Source organism: Oryzias latipes, chromosome 10, assembly GCF_053564925.1.
Source record: "Oryzias latipes strain Hd-rR chromosome 10, Olatipes_Hd-rR_3.1".
Taxonomy (NCBI): domain Eukaryota; kingdom Metazoa; phylum Chordata; class Actinopteri; order Beloniformes; family Adrianichthyidae; genus Oryzias; species Oryzias latipes.
The window spans coordinates 31,457,634-31,469,307 of record NC_136246.1 but is presented as its reverse complement, the minus strand read 5'-3'; the positions used below and the strand labels follow the sequence as shown (position 1 = coordinate 31,469,307).

General features: G+C 39.5%; 1 protein-coding gene across 2 annotated transcripts in view; it reads left to right on the top strand.

The window, feature by feature from the left end:
* Positions 1–2,096: 2,096 nt before the first annotated feature.
* Positions 2,097–11,674, top strand: part of rell2 (RELT like 2) — a 19,226-nt gene continuing 9,648 nt past the window's right edge. For both annotated transcript variants that reach the window (XM_023959383.2, XM_023959382.2), the window contains exons 1-3: positions 2,097–2,182; positions 8,736–8,814; positions 10,747–10,962. In XM_023959383.2, the coding sequence (XP_023815151.1) occupies positions 10,761–10,962 (202 nt within the window). In that variant the 5' untranslated portion in view covers positions 2,097–2,182; positions 8,736–8,814; positions 10,747–10,760. The remainder of the gene's footprint in view (positions 2,183–8,735; positions 8,815–10,746; positions 10,963–11,674) is intronic.

Genomic DNA, 11,674 nt, shown 5'->3' with positions numbered 1-11,674 from the left:
ATTTATAGCAAATGCACATATTTGCTTAATGTAAAATGTTCCACAGTTTTCACATTTGTCTCTGTCTTGTCCTCTCAGTCAATGATCAGACTGTTTAACTATGTGAGGTTACTATTTTTTCCCCCCTTATAGCAATTCTTTTCTTCCCACTGTCTAATTTTGCTTGCCCAGCAACAAGGAATATGCATCAAGAAAACCCTTCAAGACAATGTTTGACACATATGGCCTGTTGTTAAAACACAATTAAAACAAATGAGCTTTATTATACACAATTTTTATTTTATAATAATAAAAATCATGATTCATTTAGCCTAGTTGAATGTATTTGCTTTTTGTAAAATGTCTCAAGAAAACCACAGTTGCAATTTGATACTTAAACCAAGTTGAATAGAACAATACAATGACGAAAATAGGAAATTTAAACAGGTTTGAAGATCCAATCTGATTAATGAAGAAAAAAAAAGTAAAATGCAGATTATGTTAGAGGTGAGCAGCAGCATTCTGTCCGGGATACCCGATGCCTTTCTCCAACTCCCTCCTCTCTCCTGTGGTCATTGTTGCAGCAACACAGTAGAAAAATAAAATCCACAAATCCTCCAATATTCCACATTCAGTCCTATAGATCTCCTCATAAGCCAAAGTGTGGCTGAAGCATCCAGAAGAAAGAAGAAGACAAACTTCTCCAGGCGAGAGAGAAGCAACCAGAACAATAACGTCATTTTTTCCTTTCCACTTTCGGCTTCTCCCATCAGGGGTCGCCACAGCGAACAAGTCGCATGGTAAATTTGGCAATGTTTTACGCCGGATGCCCTTCCTGACGCAACCTTCTCAAACCGGGCTTGGAACCGGCAGAGGTAGAGAAGGGAAGAGGGAGCAGCCCGGAGTCGAACCTGGGTTTCACGGACGGAAGGCGCCGCAAACCAGCACGAGCTAAACTGGCTCAACCAGAACAATAACGTCATAATAAAAAAATTTGTGAATACATTTTTTAATGAAAACAATACATAACTAAGAAAAATAAATCTGTAAAACAATTTCCCTCTATCCCTCTATCTTTATTTTAGGATTTAGGAAACAAGAAAAACATTTTACATAATAGCAAAAATATCACAAATTAGTTGAAGGCCAGATATTAACATTCAATTAAACAGACTGCCATAAAAAAAGAGAAATAGCACAAATATAAATTCTAATAAAATTATATTTATTTTATAAGTAATGTTTATATTATTTTTATGAATAAATACATAAAATACATTAAAAGTTATGTAAATTATAAATACTGACAGATGGAATAATTTTATTTTTTGTGTATTTCTTTGGTCAGAAATGTTGAAGAATTATCTGATGGGAAGTTTGATTTTCAAAAAAGTCTAGAACAAATCATGAGCTAAGAGAAGAATTTTAATGAAATAAAATATAAAAAGTGAAAAAAAAATTTTTTGTATCAGTTTAGTACAGAGGAAAAGCGGGGGGAAAAAGCATCTATCCATCCAAGCTTTAGTTTTCTAAGAGTTTAGTTTCCGGAAGCAATATAAGAACAATGCCTCTTTTTCTGAACCTACATCTGACCATTTCAAATATGTATTATTCCTTTAATTTCAAATACCATCCTGATGGGAAAAAAATAGTAAACTAACCTGCACCTGCAAGGATCTTATAACCTAGAAAATATCCACAGAAAATTTGAAGAAACACAGGAACATACATAATCTGAGATATCAGAGGGTCTTTGTAATCTTGGATAACTGCCTGAATACAAAGATTTTCAACTATTTTTTAGCTTGGGAACATTTTTAAGGCATTATTTAAAAGGCTTGTATTGTAGTTTTAAGATCCTGAATCTGTAACTGCAGTTTAAAGAAAGAAATTTTAAGACAACAGGAGCTGAAATTTGAACTAACAAGCAGCTTTAGCTTTTTGGTCTCCAAGAGAAGGTTATCATATTTCGGTTCATAGGTAATCCTGCTCAGCGTCGGTCTAATGAGCAGATAATTAAAAAAATTGAAAGACGCCTCAGAGGTTAAATTCTGGAGCAGCTTACAGAGCCCCCCCCCCCCCATCCTGTTTCCTGTCATCCCGCCCCCCTCAGCCAGCAGGCGCTCAGCAGCAGCATCCTCAGATGTTACAGGGAAGAGGCTACAGCCATGAGGGACCGGTGTGCGTCTCTGGCTGACTGAAGGTGAGCAACCGGCTTGATTTCTCTGTTTTGTGGAGGGGGGTGGCACAGTGGGTGGGGTGACTTTCCGTTACTGCCTCATTAAGATTTAACCGCCAGCTCTGCTGATCTTTGCGCCGCATCACTGCGAGTATGAGGCTGACTGGAGTCTGCGTGTTTCCAGTGGAGATGATGATCTAAAGGTGACGGTGCAGATTTTATCTGCTGGACTGTCACTCAAAGCCTCTGGTCCTGCTGAAGGACATTTGCAGTTCTGTGTTGTAGCTTTGTAAATCCCTCCAACTAAACAACATTTAGGAATAGACTGAAAAGGATCATAAATTAAAAAAAATCTCATGCTTTTTAAAATCCAAAGTATGGTCTAATTATTGCAGATGAGCACGTGAAAGAATTTTTTTTAAATCGTAAATTGTTCTAATATTCTAACCATTCACAGGTTTTATTATCCTTTTATCTGGAAGTTATCCCTCCTTTTCAGTTGGTTGGCTGCCAAGTTTGCTGATCCTGTGTGCTGATTTGGGGCTTTGACCTCACTAAACTAAAGAAAAATATCTCACCCTCAGAATGAAGTTCATGCTGAAGCAGATCACCAGCATGTAGGTTACAATTCTTGACAATTAGGAGCAGCAAATCACAGTTGAGGAAGGCGGTTCTTCAGAACCTGCTGCACTTTGGTTTCTGTTAAAACTTTCCAGCTTTTCCTGCAGGACGCTTGAATGCACGCCACAAAGCGAGAGTCCGCCTGTGAGTTTGTCAGTCGAACGGAATTTCATGGCTTTTGTCATGCGGCCAGAAAATCAGCTGAACTGATACGTGTGTCAGAGTGAATGGAGCAGACCGTTTGCAGCCGAGGTTGGGCAACAGAAAGCGTGACGCAAGAATGCTAGATGAACTGCAGCTACATTCAGTCTCATGACATCTGGCAGGGTTGACGGCAGCTGTAGATATTGAAAACTACATTCTTTTGAGTCCAGAACAAGCAGATTTCCTCATTTTGTCCTTAAATTCAGCATGTTAAAACATGAATAAATGGAAGAAAGGCGTATTTTAAGGATATAAGTAGGATTACAGTTGTGCTTAATATTAATGAAAGCTGATGTTTTTCCACAAATATGATAATATTTGAGTTCTTTAAATCTGACATTGACACATCAGTAGGACGTTTAAAACAAAATTTTATGTTTTTTTGTGATTAAATATTTTTTTCAGACACTATATCCATAAAGCAAATGTTTCTGACTTAAGGTGGAAAAAAATAATGCAATATTGATTCTTTTAGCATTTAAAAAAACACACAAAATCTGCTAACTGAATAACACACTGAATAGAAATTGAAAAGTTGTCTTATTTTCTTTTTTGTTTTAATAAGATGCAATGCAGATCTTGGTCGTGCTGCAGAAAATTCAGAAGTTCCTTCACCTATTTTTGTTGTTGTTGCTATTTTTCAAAGCTACTGTTCATCCCCTTCTACACTTCAAGCTGGTTTAATAAATTCATTGAGGTTTTTCCCAAATTTGTGGAGTCCTCTTGTGTAAAATTTGGGTTTTTGATGTGGCAGGATAATACTGAAAAGTCCCTGAAAGGATGAATATATGCACTCGCACAGCTTTCCTCCTCCTCCTCGTCTGCTGTGACCCATGCAGCCTCTCGACACACCTTTGCCTTCCTCCACACATCCTCTCAACGCCCCAGCTTTTGTCCCGAATGCCTGCTGAGAAACACGAATCTGCCCAGACCACACCCCTCGCTCGCCCCTGCAGGAGATTCTGTTAGGGTCACAAAGATGCTGAGTCATTCCATCCCCAATCCCTCTGGGATGGTTGGCGTGCCTCCCTTCCCCAGCATCCGCTGCACGTCACACGTGCTTAAAATGGAATTTACGCACATCTGCAAAAAACGTGGAACACGCTTTATTTTTAGCGTCATGTGAAAGATGACAAGTTCTGTTTTACAGCTGAAGCGATTTATATTGTTGCTTACCGGACAATAAAGGCAGTGCTGCATTCACTGTACGTCATAAATAAATGGCTTTTTCTGTCATTAGCAAGTCTTCAAATCGCTTAACCAATTCACTGACTTCCAATTATTATGACTTAGACTCAAAAAATGTGATTGTTTTCACGTGTGTGATTGTTTGATAAACAACACACTCTGTGTCCTGAATCTCTGCATTTTGTTTTGTGAACATTTACATAAATAAGTCCCACTCCAGTCATCTTTTGATCTATTTTCAAAGCGTTCCCAGTGGTTTTTTAGTTATGATTATGCCTTTTATTTTGCAAAAAATAAAATAACCTGTGTTTTTTTCTAGGACATAGTTTCTGCAAAAGAAACTCACACCCCTACCTAACATTAGCGGTCCAACAAAATGGCAAGCAATATTGTGCAATCTTTGTTTTATCTGCACCCGATTCATTAGTCGGAGTGGGTTTTTAACTTGTTTTAATTTTTTCTTTAGCATTTCTTGTCCCTACTTTAGTTTTCAACTAGTTACTGTATTAACAAATGAGGAAATAAAAAGCGAAAAGTTTTTTTTTTTAGTGTTATAAGGTCTGTATTTATTATGCTTAACTTTATACGCACAAAAATGAAACTATAGCTGTCCTGTGAGTTAAGTTGCTATTCTTCTGACGACAATTACTCCACTAGTTGAATTTGGTCAGTTGGTTTTGTGCAAATTTAATGGAATATCTATTTTTTGTTACTTTTTTTAAATTGCACACTCGTGAATATGTCAGGTCTGGACGTTTTTGGTTGTAAGGAGTTGTTCTTGAGGTTAACGTTTTGCTGAATATGGAGTTTTTATCTAAAGGACAAAAATAATGTGGATTATGAGCAAAAAGGGAAACATGAAAAGGTGGAAGAGCGTGAAGGTTGGCGTCTCAGGTGAACGATTTATCTCCAGAAATGACAGACAGGTGATGTTTGTTACTGGGGCTGAAGACGGCGCTCCCCGCATCCATAATGTAGATTTGTGATCCATTTCCTCTTGTGTGACTTTTGCTGCGACCTGGGGTCAGTGGAACAACATTTGCATCATAAAATCCAAACCCTGGGTTGTTTTGGAGGAACTCAACAAAATAAGAGCCTTTTGAGTCTAACGTGTTAATCAGGAATACATGAAGAGAGGCAAGAATTGAGAAAAAATACAAAAACTTTAGTGATCTGGTCTATCCTTACAAGCTAAAGAAGATTCAATGTTTTCGGTTGAATAAAGGAGCCATTTAAAAGGACGGAGGCGTGAAAAATGTTCTGACACTGAGGCAACATAAACACTCATGTGAAGGTGAAGGTCTAACAAACAGCAGTGGGGCTGGATGAAACTTTCACTGTGTTTGCTCAGTGTCACTCTTACTTTGATCAAGGCCTTTTTTAACCTTTTATCGCATGCATTGCTGCCGGGGCATTGGTGGCGTCCCGGGGGTTGCTGCGCCCCTGACCTTGCAGCTCTTTTCCACGCGGTGAGGGAGTGTACAACATCTGAGCGGGGTGGACCGTATCCCCCCAAGGAGCAGGTGGGACCTCTTTTCTGGGCACACCAGGGAACCCTAATTTTTCCATCGTTGCCAACGGCAACTAGAGTCTGGTCCTCCATCCCCTGGCCCTGTCTGGGGCCTCCGCTGGCCACCGGTGTCTGCCTTCCTAGTCGTTTTCTACAGCAGTTTGTCCTCGGTGGGGCTGGCGGGCAGGTTGCCCAGGTGTGGTGTGCGGGCTGTCCATGGGTGGTCCCGGCCTGCCTCTGGTGGGGGCTCAGGACTCCCAGGCGGTGGTGTGCCTCTCATCCGGGCGCCGGCATGGGTCTCGTTGAGTCTGGACATTGGGTGTAGACCTAGAGCGCCTTGGGGTGGGACGGGTCCCTGTCCTGGCAGGGGCTCCAGCTCCTCCTACTCCTCGGCCGGGGAGCGGCTGGGTCTTGGCCTCCATTTCCCTCTCCGTGGTGGGGATCCGGTGCGCATGAGGGTGGTTGCTCCCGGGTCCGGGTTGCTGCGCTGTCTGCCCCTGGCTCTGGGATTTGGGGTGCCGGGCCTCCTGCCTTTGCTGGAGCATTCAGTGTGATCAAGGTACACTCTAAGAAGCACACATTCATAGGGTCGCTCCATATAAATATAATTATCATAAATAAAGCTTAGCCTCAACTACAACAGGGGTTCATAAAAATCCGTTGTAACAGTAAAGTCTGTCCAACACAAAAGGCCTTCAGCTCTGATCTGCTTCCTCAGCTGTTAGGCAGGACAAGTTAAAAAAAAAACACTTTTATTTTAAGTTCCTGTAATGCAGCATTCCTTCCGTATGAGATGGACGTGCGGTAAAAGCAGCAGAGGGATTCGATAATTTAGATAAACAGAAGAGTTAAAGCGGGGGTCACGTTCTCAGTCCTCCTCCCACGTTCCCTCTTATTCTCTGGGGGGTTTTGTTCTTGAGGACAAACACTAAGAGGTCTTATTTTGGAGGGGAAAAAGGCTTCTGGCTTTCTGTTGGAAAACCAATTAAAACACAAATGTCTACGCTCAGATATGCTAAACTGAACAAATTACAAAGTTCATTGATTACTTTCAATGTGTGTTATACAAAAAAACACAAATGTAAACATTTTCCATGCAATGAAGAGCGGATAAATTCTTCACGCAAAGCTTCTTTTGCTGTTCCAACTTCAGAACATTTGTTATTCTGGATAAAACAGTCCTTGAAGTTCAGGTGAGAGGACAAAAACTTGAGTGTTCCGGCCTGACAGCTGCTGATTCATGCAGCTTCGGGTTTGGGAGGACGGTTTTTAGATGTTTCGATGTGTAAAATTTCCAATCTGAAACGCAGACTGAACAGCTGCTTTTTTCTGTCACGTCAGGAGTTTTATTTTTGGTCTTCCGATGTGATGAATATCTAAGAGTGTTCTCTGAAATGTGTGTAGATTGTGGGTTTTGGTAAGCTGTAATTAAAGAGAAGAAAAAGATTGTATAATTTAAAAGTTCTTATCAAAAAAACGATGTTGTTTTGGTACCATAGACAATTATGAATGACTACAAAATCTTTGGAAAACACCTTTTCTCTGTTTTTATTTATGTTTTTAGTGATTTGAGCAACATTAAGGTGTAATTTGCATTGTAGAAAGAGAAAATTATATAAAACTGAACTAGAATTAACATGATTACTTAATTGGGGTCACTTTTACCTGAATTTATCTTGTTTTTCTTTTCGTAAATTACCTTAAAATCGGTAAAACTGAACTGCACAGTAATAGTACAGGAACTTTAAAGACAAACTTAAATTAAAATAGTGTTTTTAACATGTTCTTGTAACATTTTTTTGCTGATGGAGGAGATATATAAAGAAAACTACGTTTAAAATTTCACTTCTGAGTATTTGTTTATTCGAATGATTGTGAATCAGATCATATTTGTGGCGTAGAAAATAGCTCCCACAAGCTTCCTGCTCTGCTCCATTCTGATGCATCCACACAGACAAATAGATCCATGGACGTCTTTGTTTTCCTCGTCTGAGCCGGAATCTGGATCTAAAGAGTTCGGTTGGATATTGCTCACCATTTTTGTCGCACTGGTAATGTTATGTTGGGGGTGGGAGGGGGCTGTAGGCTAGTGGGAGTGAGTGCAAGGAATGATGGGACATCAGTGAAGGCTTACTTCCACACCAACAGTCCCGCCCAAAACTCAGAGGTGAATTTTTAATGAACTCCTGCCGCTCTGCAGAACCTGTCCTGGACACGTTTTTCAATGTGAGAGTCAAATGATAAAACTGGGTCTACAGGTTCTTTACAGAGGGCTTCATAAAGGAAGCCTCATGCTCCATTTTAAATGACAGAAAATATACATTTTACTAAGATGATCTGGAATTGACAGATATGAACAGGAAGAGTTAATTAAGAGTCACTTTTACCTGAATTTTTCTTGTTTATTTCTTCGTAAATGGATAAAAACTGGACTGCACATTAAGAGCACAGAAGGCTGGAGCGTTTGCCTGCTTCCTGTGTGTAGTTTTTCCTTTGTAATGCATCAGTTCATCAGTTCATCCCACGATCTGCTCCTTCATGAATGAAGGAGCAGATCGTGGGATCCAACATGGCTTAGTGTGGATTTGCAGTGAAGTGTCACCATACTCGCAGCTTGTTGTTGTTGATAGGTGGTATCGGTGCTCAACCAGCCCAAACAACAGCTGATAAGTAAGTGTGTGTGTGTCTGGGGGGGCATCAATAAATACAGATAAGACAGCGGGAGGGACACTCTGATAAGCTGTCGCCTCCTCTGCATGTTGGCTTCACTTTTTAAGGAGGTTTTCATACATTTTCCTAGAGATAAATGTGTTTTCCAGTGAAGGTGAACAGGTGGAAATTAGTTTTAAACGCTAAAGAAGTGAAGTTGAGTGAAGTGTCCCTGTTTCTTTTAGCACACATGCCTCCATCTTTCTGAGCAGAGAGTCTGAAAAGGTGGAGCCAAAGCCGGCTCTCACTGCTTAGGGGGGACGGACGCTGTCCCTTTCTGGTTTCACTTCTTATCCAGCCTGCACACTTTCACGTCTGACCTTTACCAAATCTCTCTGGATTCAGGTTTTATTGGCATGCTTCATCGTGACCACGCTGGCGTTCACATGTGAGATGATGTGAGCAGCGGGCAGACAGGACACGGGTAAGAGATGCTTTTGCTTTGTGGCTTCAGAGGGAAACGTTTGCCTTTGAGATCAATCTCTTTTAAATGTATAAAAACAATCTGCTTTAAAAAAACCAGAAATACTTTCTTAAAGTACAGATATAAAGATATAAGTACAGTAGATATAAAGTACAGATCATTTATGAAAGAAAAATCTTTTATAAATGAGTCTTTTTCGATAGAACGTGAGTTTTTTTCCTCCTTTTTCCAACAGCTGACACCAAACAGCCGTCAGATCTCTGAACTTTTTTTAATGTTTCATATCAAGTTCTCATTCTTATTTACATAAAGTCATTTAAACTTCACATAAGTTCATGTATTTATAGAAGCGGTACTGGTTATTTAAGACATAACAGCAAAAGTAAAATTTTGTTTTAGTTCATTTTTTAAATAAAAATATATTAAGGGAAAGGTTTTCATAGAAAGTATTTAGAGTTTTTTAGTGTTTAAAGAATATTTTTAAATCAGAATTGTGTGTGCAAATTTTTTTAGTCTTTTTTTTTCTGTGATGAAAACATGCATGTAACAATACTTTAGCTTTGCTTAAAAATAAACTGTTTTAGGGATGACAGAGATAAATGCATCATAGTGAACTTTTCTATGGCTGCATAAATGTTGAGGTGATGTAACGGACTGCAGTCAGGTGGTCCACGGCACCTCTACGCTCCGCCCCTGAATACTCATTACATAAATCAAGTTAAATTTAAGGTTGAATAGTTTACTATTTTGTTCTTTTTTTCAACGATTACTGGACAGATGACTGTACATTTAAGTGGTATGTTGCAAATTAGTGACATGAAGGGGGTTAAATTAAGGTCTGGAGACAAATTTTGGGTCAAATCTCTTGAAATTTTTTGGATCTGTCATGTTTTTGTATCGAACCATTCTGCCATCACACATCTGTACTATGCACTGCTAACATCACTCACTGAAAATGAAGTTATTATCATGTTCTGGTGTCTACAAAACGTTTTTATTTTTTTAAAGGAGCAGCATGTAAAACAGACTAAAATTTACATGTGGAAAATTTAGGCAAATTTTCTGCTCTGTTTTGAAAAAACATTATGGGTAATGAAGTATTTGACAACTTGTGCCTTTGTATTAGAGATCGAGCGACATGGTTATTTCATGGTTATTACTGAGAGCGATTACTAGCAACCAAGAAGGTAAATATCCGATATTAAGAGCTGATATTCCTTTGCAGTCAAAGTGAAAATATTAATATTATGATTTTAGAAAAATCAGACGATAATCAGTCAATCAAACCTATAATCAGTCAAACGATCATCAGTCAAACTGAAAATTGGCCTGGAAGACAATTGGTTGACCTCTAGTTTGTACCTAAAATGAGTGGTGATCTACATAAAATGTTGGAAGCAGTTGGGTTTTATTTTGACAAAATTTCTTTCACATTAAATCCACTCACAGGGATTTGTGCTTAAAATGCCAATTTTTTATATTTTGTTTTAACCCTTGTGCTATCTTAAATGACCCCCCCCCCCCTTACATTGACGTGTTCTCCCTACCATGACAAAGGTGGATAAAGGTGGAAAGATTTCATGTAATCCATGGACACCAGTGAAGATCACAAATCATTGAAGAAAAAAGGTTCAGAGAACTGTCTAGTGGGTCTAGATGACCCAACTCCCAACGTAAAAGTGCCTAGGATAGCACAAGGGTTAAAAATGTTTGCATACATCCTGTTAAAAATTAATTCATATTCTATTAAACAGGGGAACAGAAAACGCCATGTGGTCAGAAGGGAACTTAGATCAGTTCCTCAAAAGTAAAATCATTTTTAACGGCGTATCTTCTTCCTGAGGACAAACGCTTCATCGGTTCACCAACATGGGCTTGGCTGGAGGTCAAGTCAGCAACACATTTACATTTACAGTCCTGTTTCCCTCTCAGACTGAAGCGACAGAATGAGTGAGCTGGCAGCCTCCGGGGCGGTGGAGCCCCCTCCGTCCTACATGATCTTTCTGGTGGTTTTCCTCTTCTTCCTGACCGGACTGCTGGGGTTCCTCATCTGCCACATGCTGAAGCTGAAGGGCTACCGCTGTCGAACCGGAGACATGGAGGATGAGGAGGAGGAGGAGGAGGAGAAGCTTGCAGCCAGTCCAGATGGTAACCTGAGAGAAAAATCCAACTGATCTTTAAAAAAGCCTCAGGTTTTATCATTTTAAGTTCAGTAAAGTGAACAATGGAAATCTTGTGCAGAAGGTTTATCCAACTTTCATTGTGGGGTGTAGGTTCTAAGATAAAAAACATTAAAGATAAACAGATAAACAGCTGAAAATATAAATTATGATTTTATTAAATTATGATTTGAATGAAGGTAAGTTTTGAGCAAAGAATTAGGCACATATAATATTAAAAACACTAATATTATTAACACCATTTCTCTGGTTGGAGAACTCTTATTAGCGTTTTAGGCCACTTTTCTTTAGATTTTTTAAGGAAATGTTGAATAAATTTAGGTTGTAAATATTTAAAGCACTACTCCAATCATCTTCTGATCAATTTACAGAGCGTTCCTTGTGGTCTTTTAATGACGATTGTGCCGTTATTAGCCATGTTGTGGAAAAAAACCCCTTCCCATCATCCATAAGCGAGAGCTCTCTGTTTACACACTCACCTGCCAGCTTACAGCCCCTCACTTCCTCAACCAAACATTACCGGTTCAACAAAGATGGCGACTAACATCAGAGCTTTCCAGCCGTACAGTTTAGGTCCAGATTCCAGCTCAGACATGGAAAACAAAGACGTTCATGGATCCATTTTTCTGTGTGGATGCATCAGAATGGAGCAGAGCAGGGAGCTTGTGGCCCCGCCCAGA